Raw genomic sequence first — 17,216 nt, forward strand, 5'->3', positions numbered from 1 at the left:
AGCCAGACATGGCTGCTGGCGGGGGCGGGGCGGGGGCCCGGGGTCCCCACGGAGGCTCCAGATTGGAAGTGCGGTGGTGGTTCTCCCAGGAACCCAGACTTTCTTTGCGGATCCTTCGTGAAGGGGTGGAGAAGCAGGCTGGGCACCAGATCGGTTGCGGTGTGGCCCGGGACTGGAACCTTCCTGACAGGGGCTGGGGCCCGGCGGGGGCTGCTCTGTCTTCCAGTTTCTGTGTGACAGGTCCCCGCGCCGTGTTCCCTGCCTGCGCCTGCGCCCCGGGGATGAGTCTCCAACATCAGCACATGGGCGAGAGGAAGAGGGAGCCGTCTCTCCTTCCACTTTCAGCTGTGGTTTGTTTCCAATGCCGACGGACGCCCAAACCAAATGGATTTGTCCCTTCTTAGCTGAGAGCAAGGAGCCATCCACGCAGCCCCTCCAGTGCACCCAGGCGGTGCCGGGGACTAGCGGGCGTGGCTGGAGGGGAGCCGCTCGGGATGGAGCTGGAGAGGGGATCCGCCCTGGCAGGCACCGCATGTGCGCGCCCCGGAGGCTCCAGCTCTCAGCCTTGGAGGGCAGCGAACCCCCGGTCTGGCTACTCGCCTTTCCTCTTCCCAGTGGAGGTGGCTCCGAAGGAGGGAGGAGAAAGGGCTGGGGACGAGAAGGCGCCCCCAGGTTCCAGGAGGCTCGGCCAGCACCTCCTGGGACACCACATCGCCTTCCTCCCCTGCCTCATGGCTGCTGGTTGCGCACGGGCTGGGAAGACAATTCCTCAGAAGTCCAAGCTGCAGGGGAAAATGCGAAGCCCGGTGCTCTCCTTTGAGGCGCTCCCGGACCAGCTCTGAGCTGAGCTAAGCCCCAAACATGGTTTCCCTTCTCGGCGGGGTGCCTGGACCCCACTGGGTTCTGGTCCCTAAGGGCAGCTCTCACCCTGGAAATACCGAGAGCCTGTGCGCCCAAGGAAGCAGGCACCTGGCCCAGCCTTCCCGGTTAGATAGCGTCTTGTCTTCAGTAGCCTGGATTCCCAGTGAGGAGTCCAACCCTCCCTGGCCCTATGGCCATCCACCTCACCGCATCGGATCCCACAGAGACTCAGGGCATCTACACGGACAGCTTGTGCGCTCCGTGTGTCGGGAAGGCGCGGGGCCCCTTCTGGACACGCCTAGGGCGAGTCCATTTCAGAATCAGTTCAAGTAGGAGAAAGAACACGTGTGATCTTCGCACTGGGCGTTCTGCCTCTAGCGAGACTATGTAACTGTTGTTCTTGCCCTCACTGTTCCTTCCACGAATGGCTTTCTCTTTCCCTAGGGACCCACTGGTCGGTGATGGAGGGCTTTTAAATATCGCGCTTGTTCCTATTTGACAACATTCAGTGTATCAACTGGTGGCATTGTCTTATTGGGAAATGTAGAAAGTAGAGAGAAGCTACATGATCTGGTAACGAGGTGACGACTTGACAGTCAGTCTCAAGTTGGTTGGTTGGCTAAGTAAGTGGGTAAGATGCAGATGGCAGAGTGAGCTGAGCTGGGGCCTGGGGTGGAGCTTATGAGAAATGAAGGGTGTCACGTTCCAGCCTTTGTTGAGAGAATAAGGAAGAACTGTTTTAAAAAGGCAAAGGCTGTTTCACGCCGTTCTCTGCCACGGCTACTTGGGCTTCTGACTGCAATTGCTTCCTCAATGAATACTGTTAATATTCAGAGGCTGACTTGGGGAGGCCAGGGATGAAATCTCGTGGTCGCCAAAACGTGGATTCCGTGGTTCAAAGACTGAATGCATTGCTCTTTCCTTTGCAGAATTATTTTCTTATGAAAGTTTTCATTAGGTGTCAGTCTGACAGAGTTGTTTCCTATTTAAATTTGAAAAGGAAAAAAAAATAGTTTTTTTTACCACACTGGGCCTATCTAGATAAGAAAAGGGGGTTAAAAAAAGCGAAAAAACAACCACCCTTAAAGTTTATTAGATAGAAACAACTGTGGTTGATTGTTGTAAGGCAGCCTTTCCCCCTCGGAAAATAGGATTTTTAAATTACATCCCCATCACCGGGACCCATTTTGCCTGTCCATACTCACAGACACCACTGAAGAAGGAATGACTGTGTGCGCTCTTCCCGTGAGATCCCGACTTTAAGTACTCTTCACCGAGGGACTGGCTTCCAGTCGATGTACAAATACCAGCACAGCATGCATCCCTTTTCTAAAATTTGGTTTGCGCCATAAAGTTGATGGAATTTCTTACTTGAGAAAAGCATATCGATTCAGCATAGACCATTCATTTGACAGTCTTAACGCTTGATGGCGGGGACTGGAGACCATGTCTCAAAATTGCTTTTGTTTGCCATGTTTACCTCCGCGACGTCTGCCAAAGTCCTCGCATTGTTATGAGCACGCTTTCCGGCCTAAGTGGAAGGTTTTAGATTTCCCACGGAAGTTCATATAATGTCTGTGAGCACGCGAATTTATCCTGAGACATCCACTAACAGGTGTAAGAAACCATCTTGGTTGACAGTTGACGGCCGAGTCTCAGGTAAGGAGCTTGATGGAAACTGCGTCTTGAAAGAAGTGGCTGGCTGTGTTGCGCGTGGGTCTGAGTCGTGTCTGATAGTTTTGCTTGGAAGAGAACTGCGGGGAGTGGTGGTATTCGGGTTAAGGATCCATGGAGCATCCTGACAACCTCTAATGTGAATACAAAAAAGGAAACGTGTTGGACAGATGATCCTGACGACAGACATTTCCAAATGAGTAATCATGTCCTGGGGCCAGGATGTCTCCCCAGGTCCACTGTGAGCCCTAGAAGGGTGTGGTTCATGGCGTCAGTGCCCTGGAAGGGTGTGGTTCATGGCGTCACTGCCCTGGAAGGGTGTGGCTCATGGTGTCACTGCCCTGGAAGGGTGTGGCTCATGGTGTCACTGCCCTGGAAGGGTGTGGCTCATGGTGTCACTGCCCTGGAAGGGTGTGGCTCATGGTGTCACTGCCCTGGAAGGGTGTGGCTCATGGTGTCACTGCCCTGGAAGGGTGTGGCTCATGGTGTCACTGCCCTGGAAGGGTGTGGCTCATGGTGTCACTGCCCTGGAAGGGTGTGGCTCATGGTGTCACTGCCCTGGAAGGGTGTGGTCCTTGCGTCACTGCCCTGGAAGGGTGTGGTTCTTGGTGCCACCACATGTCAATCTAGAACCAGAACAGACTGTCAGTGACTGTCCAGGCAAAAGGGAGCAATGATGAAGTGGTATTTTGATGGATGGAAAATTCCAAGACCTATAATATCATTTCTTATTATGTTCCACCTCAGTAATGGTAAATTTTCAAGTATAAACATAGACATGTTTTTATGTGTAGGTGGAAGCATGGGCACATTGGGGAATGTTCTGCGTGTTTATAGAGGACAGACAAGGAGTGAGAACATAGAAGACAGTTGCAGGCCACGGTGATTATTCACCAGCTTTTCAATAATGTGGTTTCAGCTGCTGTTGCATCTCAGAGAAGACAAATGACGCTCTTGCTCTCACAACGCCAGAGCGGTGTAAGCTGCACACTGACTGCACTCACTATTTGAAAGAAAATTTATTTTTCTGGTCAGTATTTTAATTAAAAGAGAAAACATAAAAATGGCAATACTTAAGGACTTTATTACTATTGTATTTAGCTATTTCCTTCAGTTATTGGTTGCTACAAACACCTATAACCATAAATGTTAAATAGGTTTGAAACAAAGAGTTTGGTAGTTCAATTTTTAAAAATCTTTTGAGATTTTACTCCTACCTACTGCACTTTAAATCATGACTTATAACTCTTAAATTTCAACCTACAAAACATTTTGCATGAGTATTTATTACAAGCTTTTTACATGGAGAAAATATTTTAATTCATCCAAAAACACTATAAACTAAAAAAGGGCCATTATGAAATTTCAAATTTTTCCAAATATTCTTACTTGGGTTTTGTTGAGTGCAGTTTGACAATAGAGCCAGTGTATTGCTAATATTTGTATTATTTACACAACAAATAAGTGACTACCTAAATTTTTCGAGGTCTGAGTTCTGTTATATGTGGTTAATACTGAGAGCTAAGTAAGACAATCTGATCTTCAAAATCGACAAAAATTATTATACTATCTATACACGTGTATAGACAACACTTTGCATTTGCTGTGTTTGTGGAAATGCCCTTTGAGACTCAGTAATAATCCACAGTATCTGAAAATGTATACACATGCCACCTAGAACCAAAGTTTTAAAAAATACTAAGAATAAACTAGGAACTTTAAAACGTTCAAAGGATTTTAAATAAAGCTTATTACATTTAATTCATTACCACATATAGATATGAAATCAATACTGAATCTCAATGAAATTTCAAACTAAAGAACACTTATATTGCTATAATCTATTTATAAATACTAAGTGTATTAATGTCATAATGCACTTTTTGAAAAAAGTTGATAGATTATATCACTGTAGTGGCCAAATTGCGTAATTTGAAAGTAGTATCTATTTTTAAACTTAAATAAAATGTGTGCTAAGAGACACAGTTTCTAAAGACATTCTTTTTATAAATAATGATAATTTAATTGGAAAACTGATAATTTTTTGCAATAGTTTTTTTTTACTTTATTTTACCCAATACAGGAATGGAAATTGTTTGCGGTCCATTTTTATCTCCGGAAGCAAATGTGGCAAATTTTAAGAATTGGTTCCAACAAGGCATAAGATAAACTAAAGTTACTTAGTTGAGATAGTTTCTGTATTTCTCCTAAGTATTTCTTTCATTTTCAATCTTGACAAAGAAGAATGAATCAATGCCATGGCTTATATTCTATCAGAAGCATAGATATCAAAAGATCTTTTCCTTTATATAGAAATAGATTAGGATAAGGCTTACAAATATTCGGGATTGCATTATGCATAACTGTTGGGGAATGCAACTTAACGGTTACTTTATAGGTCTAGTTTTATGCACAATTTGTTTTCACGACTATTATTTTAAACAGACTGACAGTGCTTCCAGGACAAAGCACATTAGAGAGCTGAGGTAGTTACACAGAACCTCAAATCTCATTTTCCCCGAGAATGTAGGATCCTTAAGGGAGGAGAGTACTTCCTATGGGAGGAGGAACTCTGGGGTGAAATCTAGAAATCTGCTTCTGAGCACAGGTTCTGTTGTGAAGGGTGACAACGCACTAGCCACAGAGCCCGCCTGACTCTCAGGGTCCCAACCAGGCCCAGGAGGGCTGGACTCCCAGCTTCTCCAGGCCCTTCTGCTTCTATGGACTCCATTTCCAAGAAAGCCACCCCACCCCACTTTTTTTTTTGGCCTGAATATTACACTTTCTTTTATTTTTTTTATTTAAATATATTTATATTGATTTCAGAGAGGAAGGGAGAGGGATAGAGAGCTAGAAACATCCATGATGAGAGAGAACCACTGGTTGACTGCCTCCTGCACACCCCACACTGGGGATCGAGCCTGACACCTGGGCATGTGCCCTGATGGAACCATGACCTCCTGGTTCATTGGTCAATGCTCAACCACTGAGCCACGCTGGCCGGGCAATACACACTTTCTTTTATATATAGATGTTGTGCAAATCAATACCACAATTAACAAAGCAGCTTTAAAATCTTTCACAGGTACACACCAACCTATTTTGTCTTTATAACAACCAGGAAATTGGTCTTCAAGATTTTTACTTAAATTTTCAAAACACAAAACACCACATAGACACATTTTTGTCACTTCTTCTCCCTTTGATTTTATTCTAAGTTTTAGGAAAGGAGAAACCCAAAAGAATGATATAGAGATTCATCCTAGTGGGTTACTGTGGGAATCATGTGTGTTTCTATATGTATTATATATGGGCACCCCTCTCCCAAACCATGGGTTTACCTCGAAAACAGCCTAATAAGACTAAATCATTTTTAAACTCTTTTCAATGTCAATATATGTGATTATAGTGGATAAAGAATAAACATCAGGCCTTTTAAAATGTTTATTCTGTGTATAAATGTTTATGCTACTAAGTTTAATTAGAAGTCTTAGAAGGTGGGTAAATTACTATTTTTTCCATTCTGTTAAAAAGAAAAGGACTAGTATTTGTCCAGGATATTTACTGTTAAAATGGCATAGCAACAGTACAGCCTTTTAAAATACCCCATCCAGTGCCTGGCATATGATAGGGGCTCAAAAATATTTAGTAATTATATCATTTTAAGACATGTCAATACCCAATTTTACATGTTTTCATAGTTAATGTCCTGTTAAAAGTAGCTATTATATAAATTGGCTGTTGAATTGCATCTATTTAAGTGTAATTTAATGTTAATATGAACTCTAATTCTCAAATTTGTTTACTAATCGTGTCTTTATTATTTGTTAAGATAGAGAATCTATTTCCTCTGATTCTCAGCTATAACTCCTAAATAACTGAAAAATCTATGAAAACATTTCTTTTAAGCTGGTATTGTTTTTGGAACTGTAACTATTTAATCTGGAATCATTTCATTCCATGGGAGTTTTGATGTAGAAAAAGTTACCTAATGTATTTTATTTACTATTAAATCTATAAATGTAAAAATTCATACATTTTTTAAACAAATGAGCAGTGTAACTTTACTTATCCAATACAATACTCCTGTGAAAGATATATATTTGCAAGATAAGGATCTGTGCAGTATTTTTGTCATTATTTACTTGAAAAGCAAGTTTAAATTATAAGCAAAATTAAACTATAACATTATCTGAAAGGAATATTATTCTCTCCAGAATATTCCAAGTATAGTACATAAAATTTGACCTTTTAACCCCAAAACAATACACGCAGTAGCTAAAAATTGAAATAATATGGTTTGTCAGCTATTGCTTTTTTAGATAACTTCAATAATGCTTCATCTACACAGTTTATCAGTGGACATGACATATTACATGCATTTAGAACTTTTAGAGAATAGGTTTAATAAAAGTTCTATAAAGCTTTCAGAGCAATTGATTTCAAATGGATTTCCGGTGGTAGAAGCATGAGGGTAAGGAGCCATTTACTTTATGAAAATGTCTCCTAATTGTTTCTGTTGCCAGATGTGGCCGCAGCTTTGAGATCCTTTAATACTTTACATGAGGACAGAGTCACCCCATGAGGGTTCTATACCCCAGACAAACAGGGTTTTGTTCGCTGTGGCTGCTCCATTAAAAGGCAGGGTTGACGTTAAATTTTTGAGACAGTTTCACATGGCGCGCCGAGGATTTGTGCAGATAACAATTGAATCTGACAGGAGACAAGGGACAGTGATAGCGAGTAACAATGTTAAGGACGTGGACTGTAGAGGGGATTGTGCTGTCTTCGGTGATGTGTTAAAGACAATAATAAAATTCCCGGTAGCTATTTTATTGGCAGACCTAATAGCTCAGTACCAATACACATTTGGGGGGAGGGGGAGGAGCAATTTGGGGAAACTTGAAGGGAGATCTTGTTCTTTGTATCGTGTCCCTGTTCCAGTTGCGATGGGGAGCTGACGGTATCGCGTGTATGTAGTGTCTGTAGAGCAGGAATTCTCCTATAGGACTCAGAAGTTCTCTTATGGAGGTAGAAAGGCATGCTCTACTATCAAGCTGTGAATCAATTCAGATAAAAATAATGTGTGAGTCACACGGGCCTGGCTCATAGGTAGACAACGGAGAGAGGCATGAAACCTGGATGTTTCGCAAGTCAAAGGAAAGACCACCCAGCTGAAAAGATAGACTCATGTAAAATGAAGCCTAAGGAGACAGTCTTTTTTTTTTTAATCATTTTTTCTGCTGGAAAAGATCAGGTATATTTGCATCTTTGCTTTAGTCGTCAAGTCACCTAGAGGACTTTGTGTAAGACCGGATTAGCCATGTTCCCCTATGTAAAATAGACACGTGGCTGAGAGTTTAGCTTTTCCTATTCATTGCAATCGATGCAGGTAAGGGAGGGGGGCTATTTGCTCACTAGCCAATGGCCCAGCTGAAGAAGGCGGACATGCCTGTTCTCCTCTGGCTTGGCCTTTGCATCCAAAGGCATAGCATTTCCATTTGACCTTTTGTTTTCTTTGAATGGGATTATTTTCCAATTTATTATCCACATAGAACACAACATCCCACAAGCGTCCGATGAGCCGGCAGTGAACTCGTAGGGTATGTAGTTGTTATGATCACTTTCTGTCTCGGATGCAGTTATTTGGTGTGTGGCCCTGCTTCCATGCGTTATACATGAAATGCTCTCGCACAGAGGACCTTACAGACTTGCCCACGGACACCCAGGAAGCAGGTGGGACCTGTTTCCCACGGCTCCCTGGGATGTGTTCTTTCCAGCACACACACAGACTGCAGTGTTGGAGTTTTGCTTATTACTCTACTCCTGCTGGCAGCAGATACGAATTTATAGATTCCTTTCACCCTTCGGTAATTCATCCAATTGAACCTTTTTCCAATATTATATGCAGTATACAGATGTGAACATGCCAGCAGATGCCAAGGGTCTACAGTGTGCTTATACTTACTTTTTTTCAAAGTCTAGGACAGGGGTCCTCAAACTTTTTAAACAGGGGGCCAGTTCACTGTCCCTCAGACCGTTGGAGGGCCGGACTATAGTTTTAAAAAAAACTATGAACAAATTCCTATGCACACTGCACATATCTTATTTTGAATTAAAAAAACAAAATGGGAACAAATACAATATTTGTATTTGCCTGTGGCCCACGGGCCGTAGTTTGAGGACCCCTGGTCTAGGAAAAATGTGAAGCCAACTTAATATTAATGCAGAAACAATTCTAAAACATAGTTCAAGGATTAGCTAAACCTTTCCCCTGAGGTGCACATCTTTCAGTCAAACAGGAACATTATAATCTCAATGAAATCAACCCGATGGCATAGCTTCCAGATGAAAATACTGGCCGAAAGACTGAAATGGCAACTATTTGTCATGTGGTAGGTCCAATGGAAAATTAGAAATAAGACCGACCCAGCGGTGTTCTCACACCAAACAACAGAGACACGATCACATTTCAGTATCCGGGGTGGGGCAACGGGAGGTAACAGCGGTGAGTACGAGAAACACCAAGTTTGTTCTTGTGTGATTATTAACCACTTATTACCTTATTCGCCATGCGGACAACCACTAACCTCCTTTTGCGTCACCCTGTACAAGTTAGAACTGCTTTTACTTCCTTTTTTTTAAAAAAAAATTCAGTTTTTAAATATCCAAAGCGATCTTGTTGAATAAACAAAGACAGACTCACTCTTGGATTACGGCAGAGTCAAAATAAAGTTCTCGATGTTACTAAGCCCTTTACCGCGACGGCTGTGTTCGTGAAACCAGTCACCGACGCCGCTGAGTCACCTGCCACGCTCACCACGGAGGGAGGGAGGGTGCTGTCTCCCCGGGTGCCACCCAGCTGATCAGTCACAGACACGCGCTGCCTATCAGCGCTGGGCAGCGCCGGCTCCCACAGGGGCCTCCATGGCAGCGGGAGTCTCCCTTCACGAAGGGGGAACGATCAGGATGTACAAATCCCTCAGGACTGGAAGATACCTTTGGACCATTCTGTCCCCACCGTAAGGTGTTCCTTTCTTCATTAACGGTGACAATGATGCCCATTATTTTCCTCAAATTCTAAAAACAAGGTAAATATAAAATCGAGGAAGGATAGATGACAGAGGTGACAGATGGGAGGGAGAGAGGGAGGGAGGGAGGGAGAGAGAGAGATTGAGAGGGCTGGGGGAGAGAGGGAGGCTAGTCTGATCGATTTTGGTGCTTAACTGAAGGTAGCACAGTGGCAGAAATGAGTAAAATCATCAACGTTTTGTCCAAGAGATGCTGGACGGGTTCACATAATTCGGCTGTAAACACGTGTGGAGGATAGATCTTAATTCTCAACCCAGCTAATTAACGAAGCTTCCTTGGTACAAGGTACAGCGTTAAGTTGACAGTCATGAATGTGGCTGGAACGTGGGGAAGCTCATGCCGGGAAGGCGGCGCGGCTCACCCCGAGGACGCGGCGGGTGGGTGGCTGGCGCCAGCACCCAGGCTGGGGGTTGTCGGCGTGGTAATTAGCAGCCAGTTTCTGGCTTCTCCGCCTGCCAGGCCTGGGCTGCGTGTGGAGCCGGGGGCCCAGGGGTGGGGGGAGAGGGGAAAACAGGGAGGGAACCCGAGCAGCCTTGCAACGCGCCACCAGCATATGCCACCGGACCAGTGTTTACCTTGGCAAAGGTCTATTTTAAGACACTGAGCCGAGGTTTCCACAAAATACGAGGCTCACCATAGCAACCAACATGGCAAGCGTCTCCACGAACCTCGCCTTGACTGGGGATCAGGTCACACAGCCCCACGTCGCCTTCTACACAACGTAGGTCTGAACAGTGTGAGGAAAAGGCTTAAAATCTGTCTGGGCAGCCACTCTGAAATCCGCCGCCCAAAAGCCTTCGTCGAAGAAGGAGGTGATGCAAACCTGACGAGCCCTTCCTGTGGGACAAACGGACGGAAGTGCCCACCTCAGTCCCACCCAGCAAGCATCCGAGCGTCAGACCTAAAGGCTTAGGTCTGAGCCAGGCGAAGCTGTCACAGATTTTACATCCAAACAGTATTGGCAGCGCTTCTCGGAATAGAGACCACCCTGATCCACGTTATAAGCCACTGAGAACCCATCTGAACAACCATCAGGCTGTCTCCTGGACCCACCGGATACAGGTTCACATGCATGGGTGTGCGCGTGGCGGGTGAAATCTCACAGCTCCGCTGTGAGCAGAAATGACCCGAAACAAGTAGCATGTAGACTCTGAGTATTTACAGAAGAAGCGCGACCTCCATCTACGTCGCGGCAAAAAGCAGAATAACACACTTTTCCTTTAAAGCGTCTCTGCAGTAAATTAATTTTCCTTTCCAGCCGACAAAGGTCAAGGTTGCCCAGCATTGCTGAAAGACACATACTAATTTCTCCCTAACAAATGTCCGGAATCATCACGGGCTGTTCTCATGGCCACTTTCCACTTTTGCCAAAACACAAGGAGAGAGAAACGAGGATGCAGAGACGGACACAATAGCTTGACTTGCTGTAAATAAATAGATAAATAACGTCCCCAACTGGACCCACGGTGGCCACGTGGCTATTCCAGCAGGTGGGTTCTCACAGGTGCCAAGCAGTGGCCGTGTCACCCTGGCCCCGGGGGCGGGCACTGCAGCACCCACCCTCCTGGGGAGCAGCGTTGCCCATCTGTGCTGGAGCGGGCACCGCTCTCTACCCCTCCTCCCGGGCACAGTGCAGGTTGGAGGGAACCAGCCAGGCGGTGCTCAGGCTCTCACCCACTCTCCTCTCGGCGTGGAGGAATTCTCCACACTCGTGCCTCGTTTTCCGTGGGTGAGATGCCTACAGGCGGCCCCACAATGCACCTCCAGGAGTGCCACCTGCTGTGAACGTTCAAGTCGCATGAACTCAGCAGTGTGCTGTCTTAGAGCAACGGTCCCTTCAGTGGCAGAGAGGCAGCCTCAGGGGGTGGGCACCGGGATGCTTCTCTCCTGCTCGCTGTGGCACAAGCAAAGGAGATTGTGGGAGCAGGACTGTTGGCCTATGAGGGGGGGCTGCACCTCCTTAGACCCTCAGACGGGGGAGGGGGCCCAGCCCACGGGCCTCTGCCTGTGTCTCAGGGACTTGGTTACCTGGGTGCCAGGGGCCCAGCAAGCAGTAACATGATTCCTTCCATTTTTCTTTTTTTAAAAAATGTTTTTATTGATTTGAGAGAGGTAGGGAGGGAGAGAGGGAGAGAAGGAGGGAGGGAGGGAGAGAGAGAGAGAGAAACATCAATGATGAGAGAGAATCATGGATCGGCTGCCTCCTGCACGCCCCCTACTGGGGATGGAGCCCACAACCCGGCCTGTGCCCTGACCAGGAATAGAACCCTGACCTCCTGGTTCATAGGTCGACGCTCAACCACTGAGCCACGCCCGCCTGGCTCCTTTCATTATTCTATTTCTTTCTTCCCTCTGTTAAAAAAAAACTCATGAAGGGGCTCCTGTTATTGAAGTGCTTTGCCTTTAGTGGTGTTTCCCATTCATTATGTAAGAAGAAAACTAGTTCAGCCGCATGCAGACATTTGGGTTTTCCGGGTTGTTGCCACTTCTCCCGACCACACCTCCTCTCTGCTGTGACTGTCCTCCTGGCTGGCAGGTCCCCGCTCAGTGAGAGGAGGAGGAGACCCTTCATGAGCTGAGGTCACTCGGCTTCATGCCCTCCCTCTGTTTGTAAGGATGTACTTGTCACTCAGTGTACACAGCTAATTCCTCCTGGATATTTTGGGGCACAGTTCTCAGAACTGATGGGAACTCAGATACCATCAGAACTGAGATTAACATTGCAGGGGACCGTGCAGGCCTCCTTAAGCCTTGGAAGTCCTAGTTCTAGCGTATACAGTTCCTTCTTGCAGCCATAAACAAGACAGAATCTGGCTCTCGCCCTCTGGCTCACACTGCAAGCCACAGTGAACGCGCGCGTGTGCTTGAAATACCTATTGTATGTGCATACAAAGTCCTATCTACATTATTAAAAACAAGAAAACATTCCTCAAAGTAGAAATAAGTGATGTTGTAACGCCTGTAGCCCAGACCTGGGTGACACCGGCCATCCGGGCCCGGTGGACACGTAGCAAGTTTTCTGCCACAACGCCAGGGTTTTAGACCTTCCATGTTAAAATGAGGAACAGACCGAGGTCAAGCAGCCTGTACATTCACAAGAGCCAGGATGGCTTTCAGAAAAAGTCAGCAAGGGCCTACGATGCGCGTACTCCTCATAAGACATGTATTTGGGTCTTTCAACATGTACTAAGCACCTACTATGTGCCTGGCCTTCTTCTGAATGTTTGGGTCACGTTGCCATGCTAGCATTCATCTCCCAATCCAGGGAGTCTGTGGGGGATTCAAAAGGATGTAAAGAGAGCTCACTGGTGCAGGGTAGTGTATCACATGCTGAATTGTGTAACAGCGGACATCGCTTTAAGCATCACTGTGGCCTGTGGTCAGCAGAAGGTACTCAGGCCTCACACAGATACACCACCGCCACGAAAAGAAGTCCTTTCTAGAAAGGGGTGTCCTTTTCTCTTTCCCCTTTAGAGTACAGACCAAGGAAGCACGTGATAGGAAGATTATAAAGTGAGCGCCCATTTTTTCACTTGTAGAGGATTGTTACTCTGCCCTGATCTCTAAGCTGCTATAGCACCATTTGTAAACATCCACGTTTATGTCATCCTCAGAAAGGTGGTTAGTGTGCCCATGGTCCTCAAAAATTGTACTGGAGTAGCTGTGACATGGTCGTGAGTCCAGGAACCTCCCGAAGCCATTCACCAGAGCAGGTCCCACAGCCGCTCACTGTGTGGAGAGCATGGCGATGGGCTCATGGAGGAAGATGCTACGGGATGTGCTGCAGGCCAGCGGCCCTCACCTGGGAGCTTGTTAGAAAGGCAGGTTCTCAGGTGGCTGCTCAGCCCACTCAGTGTGAACTGTGGGGCCTCCTCGTCTGTCTCGGAACAAGCGTGCCAGAGTTTGAGAACCACGGATGTCTACTGATTACCAAAAAAATAAAAATCACACTTTAAGTCAGGTTCTAGGCAACACTGCCTCAAACAATATAGGCTGTGCTGTAGATGTATAGTAGCAAGCTATTATTAATTATTACAGACGATATTTTATTTTATTATTGATTTTAAAGAGAGAGAGAGAGGAGTGAGAGACAAACATCGATTTGTTATTCCACTTATTTATGCATTCACTGGTTAATTCTGATACGTGCCCTAATTAGGGATCGAACCTGCAATCTTGGCATATCAGGATGATGCCCTAACCAACTGAGCTCCCTGGCCAGGACCTACAAAATATTTTTTATTTATTTCAAAATATATTTTAAATTAAAAACCAGGGCTTTACCTGACTGGCAAATTCTCTAACATTTGGGGAATATTTTAGGCTCCCAAATATTCCACTTTATTTGGAATTCTATTTATGTAGAACTCATACAGTTCTCTTATTAGTATTATATGATACACTTAATAGTACTGTTATTGCTAATAGCTTTGTAGTTCCGATAATGTACATTGAATGGAAATTCTCCAGGTCTTAAACTCTTCTTTAAGTTATTATGATGGTGGTAATTGAATAGCTGCCCACATTTTACTCTAGTATTCATTATGTCCCAGTTTAGACTCAAGGGGAATCAGCTTCATGTTATAAAGCTTTGAGTCAGCCGGCCGGTGTGACTCCATGGTTGAGCATTGACCTATGAACCCGGAGGTCAGGGTTCAATTCCAGGTCAGGGCACATGCCCTCTTCCCCCTTGCCACCCTGTTGCAGGCTGGATCCCCAGCAGAGGTCATGCAGGAAGCAACCTATCAATGATTCTCTCTCATCATTATTATATAGGAGATATATATATATAATAAAAGCCTAATATGCAAATTGACAGAACGACTGGTCGGCGGGGAGCAGGGTTGGCGAGTGGCCGGCGCCAGGCCAGCCAAGGCAGGTGCCAGCGGGCAGAGGGAGGGGACAGCAATCGGCGGGGGGAGGCATGGCAGTGACTGGCAGCAACAGGGTGATGGGGGGCGGGGCTGGCAGGCGGTGCTGTCCCCTGATCAGCCCACTGGTTGCCCTCACAGAGGGAGGCCAGGTTGCGGCTTAGGCCTGCTCCCTGCGGGAAGCCTGAGCCTTCAGTTGGCCATCCCAGAGGGCTCCTGGGCTGCAAGAGGGTGCAGGCCTGGCTGAGGGAGCCCCCCCCACACACACACACGCACAAAAGAACTGTAGATCGTGTGTGTGTGTGTGTGTGTGTGTGTGTGTGACTATCTTATGGCTCATCCTTAAAATGTTCTCATTCATCAGTTACACAAAACCATTTTCAGTTGTTCACGTAAAGTAATTCCCCTGACCAATTTCTTTGAGCATTTACAAAATAGTCCAGTATTATAGTATAAAATAAATTTCCTAAATATGTTTATTAGAACTATTTTTGAAAAAAACTTACTTAGAACACAGATTATTATAGATAATGGTTAAAAAATGAATGTTTTGGCTACATAATTTGATTCTATCCATTCTCATCATGTCCATTGGAGACTGTTTCACAGAGTTTGTCAGACCACAACCTTTTATTCACACTTTCACGGACATGCTAGCAATTCAAAGGCTGAAATGTTTACTATGGAGCTCTAAGTGCAGAGAGTTCCTTCTGGTTTATGCTTTAAATTAAAATTTAAAAGGACAACAGTTACACCATATCACGTTGGCATGTAAGGCCTAGAACAGGCCTGTGACCCATAAAAGCTGGCGTCTGTACTGCCCACAGAAAACAGTACGGGGCCACCTGCGGTGCAGTGTGACAGCGACCAAATGGCAGAACCTGGGTTGTTCTTTCAGTCTAATGTCTTCTATTAACAAGACACTCTACTCGCGTTGGCCAGCGTATGAACGTAATCACACACATTATAGGGCTGCATAAAATATAATGAAGAATTAAAAGCTACGACTTTTTAGTAAATACAACTTTTACTAACATGTAGAGCAGCGGTTCTCAACCTGTGGGTCGCGAACCCTGAAAATACATCCTGCATATCAGATATTTACATGACGATTCATAACAGTAGCAAAATTACAGTTATGAAGTAGCAACAAAAATAATTTTATGGTTGGGGGTCACCACAACATGAGGAACTGTATTAAAGGGTCGCGGCATTAGGAAGGTTGAGAACCACTGGTGTAGAGAGAGAAGGTGATGGCCTATCAAAAAATTGCTTAACAGACAATGTGTGTAACATTAAGTAATACATTATGTAGCATTTTACTTTATAGCTTTAATGCACTAATGTTCTGCTTTCTCAAACACTGCCTTTTTATTGTTGCTCCTTTACTTGACAGAATAACAGAATGTTCCCTCCCTAAAAACCATTCCAACAGCACGCATAGGCCTGCCCATCCGTTTAGGATGTGACCATGTTTCTTTTTCATGTTAGAGCAGATCAACACTGTCCAGACTTACACTCAGAGTGTCAGGCCCAGCCAGTGTGGCTCAGTGGTTGAGTGTCCACCTATGAGCAGGAGGTCAGGGCTCGATTCCTGGTCAGGACACAGGCCCAGGTTGTAGACTCGATCCCCAGTGTGGGGTGTGCAGGAGGCAGCTGATCCATGATTCTCTCTCATCATTGATATTTCTCTCTCTCTCCCTCTCTCCCTTCCTCTCTAAAATCAATATATATATATGAAAGAGGGAGTGTGGGTGGCAAGATAATTTATGCACATGCAGTTTCTTTAGAATGATTGACAAGAGATTTGTAAGAAATCCAAGTTATTCTTATGAAGGAAAAAAGAAAAGTCCATTATTTTGACAGTTCACATTTTAAGATTAAGCCCTTCAGCTTAATCAGAAAGGAAAATGACATCACTTCAGTCGGCCTCCCGTTGGATGGATTTATTGTGTTTTTAAATGTGTCTTTGTTGTTGGAAGTATTACAGACGTCCTCTTTGCTGTTTGGTGGTGGTTGTTCCCATCGACCCCCTCCTCCCTGCACCGGCTCCTCCCAAGCCTTAGCCACACTGTTACCTGTGTCCACGGGCCATGCATATATGCATATAAATTCCCCGGGGAATCAGTTCCTCTCCCCTAACCCTCCCACCCCCACCTTCCCTCTGAAGTTCATCAGTCTGTTCCATGGTTCTATGTCTCTGGATCTTTTGTTCATCAGTTTAGTTTGATGGACTTAGTTCAATTAAATAGACACTAATTTAAAGGCTAGGACTTCAAGTCTCAAACCGAGGATTCGGCTGTGTGAGGGTGTAAAACCAGGGCCCACTAGCGAACATTCAGGCAGAGAAGACACTGAGCACTCCAAATGTCGAAAACAACTTCTTCTCTCGAATTTTTAGGAAATGTTTCCGTCTATTATTGGTTCCCATTTTTAAGTTGTGCGGCGGGTTCATAGGCATTCAGTTATTAGAGTGCTGGCATTTCACATGCTTTTAAAGTAACCAGTGTTACTGTCCATATTTTATAAAGGAAATGTCAGGCTGAAAAAAGTCGTTAATATGACATAACCTGCCGAAATCTTTCTCAAACAAGGACAGCAGGCCCCTCTTAGCCCCCAGTCAACCGTGTCCTGAAAACATTAAATGGGGAATTCCAGAAATGAACAATTGATACATTTTAAATTACACTCCGTTCTGAGTAGCGGGGTGAAATCTCC

General features: G+C 45.2%; 1 protein-coding gene across 1 annotated transcript in view; it reads left to right on the top strand.

Annotated features, from left to right (window-relative positions):
• Positions 1–842, top strand: part of LOC102257037 — an 8,915-nt gene extending 8,073 nt beyond the window's left edge. Inside the window, exons 5-6 of the mRNA XM_014549655.1 lie at positions 241–350; positions 616–842. Of these exons, the coding sequence (XP_014405141.1) occupies positions 241–350; positions 616–842 (337 nt within the window). The remainder of the gene's footprint in view (positions 1–240; positions 351–615) is intronic.
• Positions 843–17,216: the final 16,374 nt, after the last annotated feature.

The sequence above is a fragment of the Myotis brandtii genome, unplaced genomic scaffold (assembly GCF_000412655.1).
Source record: "Myotis brandtii unplaced genomic scaffold, ASM41265v1 scaffold565, whole genome shotgun sequence".
NCBI classification, from domain to species: Eukaryota; Metazoa; Chordata; class Mammalia; order Chiroptera; family Vespertilionidae; genus Myotis; species Myotis brandtii.